Source organism: Podarcis filfolensis, assembly GCF_964270895.1.
Source record: "Podarcis filfolensis genome assembly, chromosome: 15".
Taxonomy (NCBI): Eukaryota; Metazoa; Chordata; class Lepidosauria; order Squamata; family Lacertidae; genus Podarcis; species Podarcis filfolensis.
The window spans coordinates 16,047,908-16,060,344 of record NC_139618.1 but is presented as its reverse complement, the minus strand read 5'-3'; the positions used below and the strand labels follow the sequence as shown (position 1 = coordinate 16,060,344).

The 12,437-nt window shown below is 47.0% G+C and overlaps 1 protein-coding gene across 4 annotated transcripts in view; it reads left to right on the top strand.

Annotated features, from left to right (window-relative positions):
* The window catches only part of PITPNM3 (PITPNM family member 3), a gene marked incomplete at its 5' end in the record, with an annotated part of 67,957 nt that overhangs the window by 45,326 nt on the left and 10,194 nt on the right, over positions 1–12,437 (top strand). For all 4 annotated transcript variants that reach the window (XM_083588412.1, XM_083588411.1, XM_083588413.1 and 1 more), the window contains 7 exons: positions 6,566–6,755; positions 7,545–7,664; positions 8,561–8,742; positions 9,646–9,818; positions 10,788–10,958; positions 11,891–12,082; positions 12,239–12,387. In XM_083588412.1, coding sequence (XP_083444538.1) covers positions 6,566–6,755; positions 7,545–7,664; positions 8,561–8,742; positions 9,646–9,818; positions 10,788–10,958; positions 11,891–12,082; positions 12,239–12,387 — 1,177 coding nt within the window. The remainder of the gene's footprint in view (positions 1–6,565; positions 6,756–7,544; positions 7,665–8,560; positions 8,743–9,645; positions 9,819–10,787; positions 10,959–11,890; positions 12,083–12,238; positions 12,388–12,437) is intronic.

Here is a 12,437-nt window from a genome sequence, read left to right as displayed (position 1 = left end):
CAGAGGCTCCTGCGGGGATCTCTCTGTGCACAAATTTATGGAACAGCAAAGCTTCTGTGTGGCATTTCCAGTGAAAAATGAGACCCCGTTAAGCAAAAACGCCTCTGCTTAGGATGAAATATTTGGCTTTTGCTCTGCTGAGTTTGGGCTGATGTTTAGTGCTTCTCTCGCTGCGGAGCTAAAACAATCTGCTTAGCATGAAGTCACCGGCTAAGTCTTCACGGAAAACGGGGGGGGGGGGGGGAGAGATATACAATGATTTCCAGCCTGCCTCCCTGTTTTCTCCTTCTTCATCCATGTGAGATGTCTTTCTTACCATAACAAATCCTACGTTTTTGTTTTTCAAGAAGCCATTGGGAAAATGTGCATCATTTCTGCATGTTCCCCTCTGCGAAATTTGCATGTCTGCATGTGCTTCATTCTCAAAGAGGCATTTGAATCCCAAATATGTTTTTTTCTGGGTACATAGAGTCCCCAAAGTGAATGATTAACTGCATTACAATCCACGTCTTAGTTCGAGAAATGCAAATCCGGTCGATTTGCAGGCAGGATGAAATCCTCAAGCAAAGCCAGGAGCGGGGTTTGGGGGTGGGATGCAGGAAAGAGCCACCTGGCTCAGTGATGCATTCTGAAACATTTGTTCTGGGGGGCAGGTAGGTCAGCAAGACCTCTGGAAAGACCTCTGCAACTTTCTACCGCAGACAAAGTCCATGTGCCTGGTGGGGGGTTTTTTGGCCTGTCTGCCAAAGGAGAATTTTGCAGCTCATTGTGGGGGGTGGGGTGGGGCTGGTTGTCTCAAGTGACTCTCTTCCATCCCTAGAGTCATAGAATTCTAGAGCTGGAAGAGGGTTCCCAAGGTTCATCTAGTCCAACCCTTTGGAATGCTGGAACCACAGCTAAATCATCCTTGACTGTTGGCCATGCAATGTCTGTTTGGAAACCTCCAAAGAAGGAGAACCCATTCCACTGTCAAGCAGCTCTTGCCATTGGGAAGTTCTTCCCAATGTTTACTCAGAATCTAATTTCTTGCCATTTGAATCCATTGTTTCAGGTCCTACCTGCTGGTGCAGCAGAAAACAATCTTGCTCCATCTTGTCACCTCCCAATGGGCAGCTGACGTGAGCCTCATACCCCTGTTGTTTGGGTTCCATTTCTAACGCGTTGCTGGGAGGAGCTGGACTAGGTTACCCTTTCAACTTTACAATTCTGTGATTCTAGTATTCTTTTATAGAATCATAGATGTCTAGAGGGACCACAAGGCTCATCTAGTCCAACCCCCGGCAATGCATCATTTTTTGCCCAAATGTTAGGCTTGTACCCATGACTCTATGATTAAGAGTCTCCTGCTCTACTGACTTGGGACATTAAAGGCAGGAGCGTTCAAGAGCTTCAGGCCACAGAGTTAACATACAGCTCTGCACAAGCTATGATTAAAACCTTTCAAAGAATAATCTTCAGCAATCCTTCTGCGGACGGTGAAATAAATCCAGAGCCCGAGCTGCTCCTTCCTCTGCCCTCAAAACATCATCACATCACCATAATTGGCAGTTATGGAACGGGTGCCCGTGTCAAAACATCTCTCCTGCCCTAATTGGCATTTTCTGCTGCTGCTGCGCCTTCAGTGACATTAATTGAGTTAAACTGCTTTGTAAATAATTAGAGATCACCTTGTCCTGTTTGCGTTCCTCTTTGTGCCAGCCAATCCAGGGTATCTCCCAGATCAGTTTGGCCAGAGGCAACCATGTCAGGTCTCCAAAGAAGGGAAAGCAGGTTTCCTCCAGAGAGGAGGCCAGTATTCAGGACAGAGAAGGAAAGGCCTTCCACTCAGTGGCAGAGTTAAACTTTGGAACTTACTCCCAAGGGAGGCAGTCACCACCAAATCATGCAGGAGGAGAGGGCAATCAAGGGCTTCGAGCCATGATGGCCATGCTCTCGGGCTGTCATATGTCCAGATTTCCCCAGACATTACTGGGATTTCAAAGACGGAATTGACGTCCGGGGGGAATTTCTGAAAGGCAGCGCTTTGTCCTGGATCTTAGGCAAGTCAATCGAAAAGTTGTGTTTGTTTGTTTTTAAAAAAGATCAAGTTTTTTATGTGTTTCCTAAAAAAAAAAGCAACAACTTTTGGGGTGTCCTGGTTTTTACTTTTTGAAATATGGCAACCCTGCATTGCTCTGCCTCCACAGTCAGAGGCAGCGATGCTTCTGAATACCAGTGGCTGGAAAGTACAGGAGGAGGCAGTGCTCTTGTGCTGGAATTCGACTTGCTGGTTTCCCACTGGGGTCTCTGATCAGCCACTGTACGACAAGATGTTGGACTAGATTGGCCATTGGCCTGATCCTGCAGGCGGCTCTTATGTTAAGAGAATACCGAAGGAGGCTGGCCAGTCTTTCCATTGGGATGGAGCCAAAGCGACTCTTTCTGCCCTGGGGGATCCAACCTCTGAACAGTTGTAAGACAGTGTCAGCACCTTGATCTTCCATGGAAGAGACCTGCAAATGGCAAGAAACCTCATCCTGAATAGGGGTTGGACTGGATGTCCTTTAGGAGTCCCTTCCAACTTTACAGTTCAGTGATGCTGTGAACAAGACCGAGGATCAGAGGCTGTTTTCAGGCCCACTGCTCTGTGGCAATGATTGTGGCAAAAAAAACCATTAAGTTTGCCAGTACTGCTGTTGCCTCCAGACCGTGGTGGCATTTCAAGTGGTGAGATGCCTGTTGAATGCGGGTTTGGTGAGCCCCAGCTGTTAATCCTGCACCGCAGGAGGTTGGACTAGATGACCCCGGGGTTCCCTTCCAACTCCACAATTCTATGATTCTAATAACTCTTGAAAGCTCCTGGTGACCAGTTCCTAGAGGACACTTTGCAGATAAGACTTCTCGCGTTCCTGCCAAGACGGACTCGACACCTTTGGCTGAGTTGGAGATGGATGCAGCTTGGACACAGTTGCTAGGGGCTCCGTTGTTATGGATACCTTTTCAGCTTGTGCAACCTGGACCAACTCCCTGGTGGGAGGAGGCCTCCTGCCTGGACACCGGACCCTTCCCCATCAAGTCTGCATCAAAAGGCAAATCCTACCTACAGCAAATCTACCTTTCCTCAGGAGCACCAGCTGCCTTGGAAGCAGCGTTCTTGCAAGCCCATTTAGAAATCTTGCATAGCAAAAGCTGCTTCCTTGGGGACAGGTGCTGAGCACACCTGTGTGAGCAAGGGGTGAGGGGCATCCCTTGCACTCTGCAAAGGGCATCTGCTGTGGTTCCACTGCCCAGGTGAGAGTGGCTTGCCTTGCTTACTTGAGCCACTTGGACCTCCCTTGCTGTTCTGCTCTTGCACATTCTCTCTTTCATGGGGCAGTGGCTTCTCAGTGGTGGGCTGCATGGGTTTCTTAGGTGGTGGACTGTTCGTCTTCTGGGCCTGCAAGGCCATAGCTGAGTGGTAGAGCATCTGCTTTGCATGCAGAAGGTCCCAGGTTCAGTCCCCAGCAGCATCTCCAAGGAAAAGATTCCTGTTTGAACTTCTGGAGACAGTACTGAGCCAGATGGACCAATGGCCTGACTCTGTATCAGGCAGTTTCCTCTGATTCTGTGCTCTGATGGTACTCATTCCACAGCCATTGCTTCAGCCCACTCCATTTTCTCATCTGAGCCGTGTCTTTCGCAGATATTCTAACTTTCCCCCGAGACCTTTTCATACCTGTTGTGTCTCAAAGGCCCTTTCAAAGTGGCCACATTAGACAGACGGATCCAGCCGGAGCAGTTGGGCTGTTTTGGAGGTAGCACACATGACTTACGAGCTTGCATATCTCATCATAACAGAGATCCCAGCCCTGGGGTTCTGCAGAAGGAGCAGGTGGTAATAGGGAACCAATAGCCAAGGCTGGGCAATGCCGCCCCCTTGTGGCAACAGGCATGATGATTCTTTAGGTTCGATTTACGGATTCTTTAGATGTGTTTCCTGAATCGCAGATGGTTAGACTAGATGGAGCCTTGGGGTAATTTCCAGCTCTTTGACTCATTGGAGGTTTTTAATCAGAGGTTGGAAAGTCAGCTCTGAGGGATTCTTGAGCTGTGATTCCTGTATTGCTGGGGGTTGGACTGGATGACCTTTGGAGTACCCCTCCCTACTCTGCAATTCTATGATCCTATCTGCAAATATTTAGGATCTGGCCAATACAAAACCAATATGGATAACAACTTCAGAGAAGAAGGAAGATATCTCTGAACGTGCCCACGTAACACAGCTCAGCAAAAACACTTCCAGCATTACATCTCCAGCATTGACCTGTATTATAAACCCCTTTCTGTAAGAACATGCATTAGTTCTAAACAAAACTAATTCTTAAAAAAATAAAATAAAACTTCTTTGGCTTTGGGAGGTGTTGAAGCACAAGGAGAGTCTCAGCAATACAGACAAATTGATTAGGTCTTGAACGTACATGGGAGAAAGACCTGCACATGCAAACCAAGGATACTAAATCGTATGCACTTTGGTCATCTAAACCATATAGGCCAGTCCTAGCTCCTGTGTTCCAGGAAAATCCTACACAGAGGGAACTGTACACCTGTGCAAACTGCCTATATGATGTCAAAATATTCTCAGGACTCTTGGAGGGGCTGTGGAAGAAGAGACAGCATTTCTCACTTGCGGTGGGACTGTCCACAAATATTCAACTTCTGGATACTGGTTTGTCAGGAAACGACCGGAATACTCAGACATCCCATTCCATCTTTGTTTATTAAATCTGTGGGATGATCAGCTGGAAGGTTTTAGCTCTCAGGAACACTTGACGTGGATGCTGTCAGCTGTCAGAACCTCAGTTGCCCCCAAATGAAAACCTTGCAGGATTTCCAAGTTTCGCATTGTTATTAAAATATGTGGAGTTTAGCATTAGCTGAAAAAACAACTCATAAATTATGTGTTGCCAAAGGCTCAGAGGACCCTGAAAAATTCTGCGCTGTTTGGTGGGATTTTGTTTTATATGCAACAAATACAGACACACAGGACTCCTTCTGCATAGCATAACGTGTTGTTTGGCCTTCCTTTTTTTAAAAAAAATGTTTTTATTGATTTTCCAATATCGTTCCAATAGCAGCCTCATTATAACAATACCAATTTTATCCAATTAATACAATTATTAATGCCAATTATTCCAATGTCAAAATATACAATTTAATCAAACTGCCCTCCCTGTGTGCTAGACTTGATGACTTCATTCTTCTACATTTTTTTTGCGTTCCAAATCCTTAATAATTTCCTTTCCATTCAGATATAATAATCCCTTATACAATCGTGTGATTTCATTCGTGTTGGTAAATTAGGCAATTTATAAAGCTTCAAGTGAGGAACTCTAACTGTAATCCTTATTATGTGTCAGTTCCACCACCCCATGATGTTTTCCCATCCATATATGGTGTTATATCCTTCATTCCTACAACTGTTGATGGTTCCTGTCATGCCTCAAGAGAAGTGATTATCTCACAGTTTCCAAAAGTCACTGCATCACTTCGTCCTGTGATTTGGCTTCCAGCAAACAAGCCGTCTTCGCCATTTTTACAGCCTAGGAAGAACGGCCTGAATCCAGACTGCAATCCAAAAGCTTCTATTCCCGCAGCTCCTTTCTTCCCTGCCAGTGATTTATAGCCAATTGTCCTTATCTCAGACACTTTCCTTCATGGATAACGGAGGTTAGGGTGGACTTTGCTCCATATTTTCAAAGCATAATGTTTCCTCCCCCCTCTCAGTTCCTTTCTCTCACATACACAGTTCCAATTTAGTTAAATTCCGTATTTATATTCCAATTCCTTTCTCACTTGTACAGATATTTTTAAAAGAAAACTTGCATTCCGTATCATAAATGTAGAGAAAAACTTTGATATAAGCAAACCATGGGCTCCCCTCCCCTCATCGTCTCTTTCACCGAATGAAATCCCCTCTCAATCCAAACCTTTTAAATCCTTGTAGCTGGGTTCATTTTCGCAGTTTCTTATCTCATCATCTCCAGTGCATGCCTGCAGTTTACTCCCATTAAAAAAACCCAATTAGCAGGATAACCTGTGCTTCCAGGAACGGGATCGGGGGTGGGGGGTGGGGTGGGTTGCAGCAGCTGGAGTGCTCCATGCACCCAGTGCCTTTGCCTGCCCTCGCATTCCATGGGGAAGCGAGTGCCAGGCCACCAGGCAAACTGCGGGTGAGAGCCAGGTTCCTCTTCCAAATGAAGAGGAATGCAGAAAATGCAACTCCCCCAACATTTTCTGATTATCTCCGTTGGTGTCTCTCCATGGTGTTGGGAGAGGCATTTATCCCCTGGTGCCCAGGAAACCGGAAACCTGCAATTTGACCTTCCTGTTGGCATACTGTGATGCTTTTTTGTACTTCTGTCATTTTTATTGCATTAATTTGTTTTGCTTCAATAAGTCTTTTTGTTTGTTTTAAAGAGAATCTGAAAATAAGTGATACAGATGAGGATCCCGCTGTAAATGGCCCTTGTGATTTCGCACCTGCTTTTTAGCCCTGACTAATTCCCTGTGCTGTCCCTTTTCTTACCCCCTTGTCCCCCACCCCCAGCCTGAATCCCTACAGCTATGATGAGACCTCCTTGAGCAGCAGCGAAGACCACATCCCTCTGGCTGCCTTGCCACTGCTGGCCATCTCCTCCCCGCAGTACCAGGATGCGGTTGCCATGGTGATCAGCCGAGCCAACCAGGTTTACAATGAATTTCTCAAGTCTCCTGATGGGAGTGGATTTAATGGGCAGGTACGATCATGCCTCTCTTGGATGAAGAACACGGTGGCCAGGGTTTAAGGGGATCAGCCCGTCCACAGACAGCAGCTTTGCTAAGGTTCTTCCCTCTAACCACTGGGCATTTCTCTCTCCCTTTCTCTCATTCCTACTTTGAACTTGCGTGTCCCTTTCTTTAAATGGAATCAAGGCAACTGAAAACGATGTAGAAATCTGCCTTACACTCAGTGGAAAATAAATGTTAACTTACAAAGTTTTGGCCTTGTAAGTCATTCTTCTCACACTGCAGTTAAAACTTCTTCCCATGGGAAGCAGTGATAGCCACCAACCTGGAAGGCTTTAAAATAATCCTCATTTAAATTCACGGAGCGCTCTCCAGGGCTACTAGACAGGATGGCAACACTCTGCCTCTGCAGTTGGAGGCAGCGATGCTTCTGAATGCTGGTTGCTAGAAGCCACAGGAGGAGAGAGGGCTGTTGTGCTTGGGTCCTTCATGTGTGTTTCACATTGAGGCATCTAGTTGGCCATTGTGAGAATAGGATGCTGGACAAGATGGACCATTGGCCTGATCAAGCAGGGATGCTTACGTTCTTATGTTTTCACGTCACCTGAATCCTCCTGTCTCTGTGTGTTGTGGTGGAGGCTCTCTTGACTTCTGTTGATGGGTTTGGGGATTGTTTGACTCTTTTTGGGTGTGTGTGGGTGTGCATGCTGGGTGGTGGGTCCAGATGAGGCCTCTGGGACTTTGCTGCGACGTGATGCCCTACCAACTTGGCTGCCCTTCTCTTCTCCTTCCCCTCCCAGGTGTGCCTCATTGGGGACTGCGTGGGAGGAATTATGGGGTTCGATGCCATCTGCTACAGCACCGGCTTGGCAGATGAAAGTCAGTCCAGCAGCAGGAGAGGCAGTGCCAGCAGTGCCCAGGTACAGTCCCTTCTTCTTGGGAGTGGGGTGGAGGGCGGGAGTCAGGATCCTGGCACCCTTCTGCTTGGGAACTCCAATGCTCCTCCTATCCACTGAGAAAGCACATTGAGGAAGTTTTGAAGGCGAAACAATGGTTGCAGCTGCACCTGTTGAATTTCTGTCCATCAGACTACTATTAAGGGTAGAGAAATAGGATACTAAGAAAAATTGCAAGCCTTTTTGCAAGAGGCCCAGAGACCCAATATAAGGTGGGGTGGTGTAGCGGCTAGCCTGTGGAGCTAGGACCTGGGAGAGACCAGCGTTTGAATCCCCACTCAGTCATGAAGCTCACTGGGTGTGGCCTCAGGCCAGTCAGCCACTCTTGACCTAACCTACCTCACAGGGTTGTTGTGAGGATAAAATGGGGGGGGGGGGCGGACCACGTGCACCACTTTGAGCTTCCTTGGAGGAAAAGGTGGGATGTAAATGTAATAAAATAAAATAAATAAATCAGTTACTGGGAGCCACAGGAGGGGAGAATGTTGCTCTTTTGCTAAGGTCTTGCATGTGGGTTTCCCATTGGGGTATCTGGCTGGCCCCTGTGAGAACAGGACACTGGACTAGATGGGCCATTGGCCTGATCCAGTAGATTCTTCTCATGTTCTCATCCCTGCTTTATCCCACTCTTTCCCTGCCACTATAAACCTGTCCAAATTTTGGGAGTAGATTTTGATGGCTGTACATTGGCGATTTTTGCACCATGAATGCCCCCTAGTGGATGAAGCCCTCTACATAACAAGATTCCAGCTCCTCTTGTGTCCCATCATGTTCTCTCTTCCCTTTTGAGCACGCCCCCCCTGCCCAGGTTGTCCCAACGGCAATTCAATATTCCCTTTGCTGGCTTCTCTGTCCCTTAGGATAATCCCCTCTCAGGCGAAGACTCCAACCTGGGGGAGCTGAAGCGTCTCAGCAAGAGCAACATTGACATCTCTGGGATGATGGAGGACGAGGAGCCCCGGCAACCGTTGCCGCGGAAACAGAGCGACTGCTCCAGCTACGAATGTGACGCCATCACGCAGCATCACGCCTTCCTCTCCAGGTAAGGGAGAGGGAGAGATAGCCTCAGGTGGGTCCATCCAGGAGCCTGGAGGCCAAAGTTCTATGAGCACCTGGGAGCAGTTCCTATTCGTGTTGTTATTTAGTTAATTATTTGTAAGTTTTTAATGTTTCTTTATTCAAGAAAGGACACAGTCTTCAACAAGGTAAAAGACTAAAGAAGGAAGTAAAGAGGACCATGCAACTAAACTAGGATGAAAATTAAACATGCACACAAAACAAATTTGGGTGTTTTTGTTCACAAACCCCGTGGTGCATCAATAAAAGTGCTACGACATTTGTAAAGCTAAGAGGATCCGGTATAGTTTCAGAATGAGGGCTGACCCCTGCTTTGTAGGGGCTTGGGCTAGATGGCTGTTGGGGTCCATACCAACTCTGCAATTTTATGATTCTGTTAGTAGGAATATAGAATTGTAGAGTGGGAAGGGACATCAGGGGCTGTCTAATCTGACCTCCTGGAATCCAGGAATTGCAGCAGAAGAATCCTTGATAGGTGGCTATCCAACCTCTGCTTAAAAGCCTCTGATAGAGGAGAGTCCACTACCTTCTGAGGGAGTCCGTCCCCTGGCTGAACAGCTCTTACTCCCAGAATGTTCTTCCTAAAGTTGGGATTGACTTTCTTCTCATTCGTATCCATTGGTTTGGGTCATCGTCCCCCCCACCCCAGAGCAACAGGAAACAAGCTTGCTTGATCTTTCATGGGACAGCCCTTCAGATATTTGAAGATGGCTATCATGTCACCTCTCCATCTCCTCTTCTCCAGGCTAAACATACCCAGCTCCCTCAGCTATTCCTCATAAGGCTTGGTTTCCAGACCCTTGATCATCTCGGGTCTGGACAACGTTCATCTTCCATGTTCCTCTCCCTCTCCTTCTCTCCTCTCCAGCATCCATTCCACAATGATGAGTGAGGATGCTGATTTCCCTCCTGAGACCTCTGCCAACCTGCTGGACGTCAACTTGGGACGCTTTGACTTTGAAGTATCCGATTTCTTCCTCTTCGGCTCCCCCCTTGGTTTGGTGCTTGCCATGAGGAGAACGGTCCTGCCTGGCCTGGAAGGTGAGCCCAGTTGCTTGGGGGGGGGGAATTACCTGGAGGGGTGCTAAGAGGCAAGGGGGCAGTAGGGGGGCTCTGGCGGTGGCCCCCTTCAAGCGCGTCAATCACTTATTTACGACTGATCAGCCTTAGCGCCTCGAACAAAACACTTCCCACACTTCTTCAAAAAATTTTTACTGCTGTTAGCGCTTTCATTGATCACATTTGTTTGTATTTACAGTGCCGAGCTGTCACAAGATAGCCAATTTTCAGTAACAGCTATTGATTTTCTTATAAATTAGTCACTGTACATCTGTGGTAGGTGAAGGTTTGCGCATAGAATCATAGAATTGTAGAGTTGGAAGGGACCACGAGGGTCATCTAGTCCAACCCCCTGCAATGCAGGAATCTCTTGCCCAAAGTGGGACTTGAACCCACGACTCTGAGATTAAGAGTCCCGTGCTCTACTGACTGAGCTCTCCAGCTTTTTGGTAAGTAGTCACATAAAAATAATCTAAATATACAAACACTCTAAAGGCTCTAAATTTCCTTCACCCTCACATTTCCATTAGTAAGATGTGTGAAAAGTATTTTTCATGAAATATTCTTTGCTGTATAGCATATTTTTTTCTTTTAGCTGCAATGTTAGAGCATATATTTATTTTCTGAATGAAAGAATGTGCAATTAATTGTTACTGTGTTGAAGAATGCAGATGCAGAGAGGATTATTATTATTATTATTCTGGAAAAAGCAAATCCTGCTGTTAATGGGATGCACCCGCTCATACAAGAATCCACTGGGCTGCCCCATTTCTCCATTTGACAGCTCAAAGCTGACCCCCATCCTGCCCCCGCCCCCCACCTCCATTGAAGCCTCTCTTGGAATGTAGAGACAAGCTTGGCAGCTGTTTCTGTCCTGCTTCAAGACATTTTGTGGGCAATTTCTGATGATTCTGGGGCTCCTTCCTCCCCTCCCTCTCTCCCCCTTTCCAGCCTCCCAGGTGCATCCTGCCTGCAGCCAGGTCTACAGCCTTTTCCACTCTGCGGACCCCTCCGCTTCCAGACTTGAGCCCTTACTGGAGAACAAGTTCCACCTCCTGCCTCCATTTACGGTCCCGAGATACCAGCGTTACCCACTGGGAGATGGGAAGTCCCACCTCTTAGGTACTTCTCATATTTCTCTGGTTTTCCAATTTTATTGGTTTCTCACCTCAAAAAGTGCAAATATAACAACAAATGAAAGAGGACAAAGAATAAAAAAAGTACAGCATCAAAGCCCAGAAGGGCAGAAGTATAAAGATAGAGCACATCTCCAAAGGGATAATAAAGTATTAACCTCATACAAAGATTCCCTTTACACACATTAAAAAAACACACGATTCTCTACCTGTGAGTCCCATCATTATTGAGAATAAAGATTCTATGTAGACTTAAATGAGACATTTGCATACCCTGGTGGCACTCAGTAGCCACGTGCCACAATATTTGTGTAAGAAATAAAATCATGCTTTTCTTACTATAAGGTGACTTACAAAAATAGCTTAAAACAATAGATAGATTGATTGAGAACCAAGGTATCACTATAGATAGATAGATAGATAGATAGATAGATGATAGATGATAGATGATAGATGATAGATGATAGATGATAGATGATAGATAGATAGATAGATAGATAGATATAGATACAGTGGTACCTCGAGTTACAAACACCTCAGGTTACAAACGCTTCAGGTTACAAACTCCGCTAACCTGGAAGAGTTACCTCGAGTTGAGAACTTTGCCCCAGGATGACAACGGAAATTGTGTGCCGGCGGCACAGCGGCAGCAAGAGGCCCCATTAGCGAAAGCACACCTCCAGTTAAGAACAGTTTCAGGTTAAGAACGGACCTCCGGAACGAATTCAGTTCGTAGCTAGAGGTACCTCTGTAGTGGCAAAATAGTAGCCTAAAAGACTCCCTCTTTCCCCGAATACTCAGCCAAAGGAAGGCATCTCATGAACACATGGTTTTCGGGGGGGACAGGGGACGAAGATGGACTGGAATAACACCTCCTGCCACCTGATCTCTCTCTCTCTCTCTCCCCATCCCCTGCAGCGGATGTCCTCCACTGCCACAGCGCCCTGTTTGCTGAAGATAATTCTGCAAAGCTGCCCTCCTTTTCCTTGGCAGGGGTCTCTGAGCCTTCCAACGCCACTCTAGGGAAGGGGCGGCGAGGGAGCACCGGCAGCAGCGACAGCGAGAGTTCTGGGTCGAGGGAGAGTTTGCTGCCTGCTAGCGTGACCCAGAGTGAGTCCCGCCCTCTGGGGGTTAAGGCAGGAGATCTCTCTCTCTCTGTTTCTGGTTGAACAAAAAATGGGAATCTAGGGTGCAGGGAATCTTGTGAGAAACAGGAAGCTTTGGGGCACAGTCTTGCTGATGCTGACCTCCTTTGTTTCCCTGCAGTCACATCTAAATGGTGGGGGGCAAAGAGGATAGATTATGCCTTATACTGCCCAGACGTCCTTACGGCTTTCCCCACAGTGGCTCTCCCCCATCTCTTCCACGCCAGCTACTGGGAGTCCACAGACGTGGTTGCCTTCATCCTCAGACAGGTGAGAGGGCCACTTTTTCTACTCCTCCTCTGCCTTGGGGCGGATGTAGA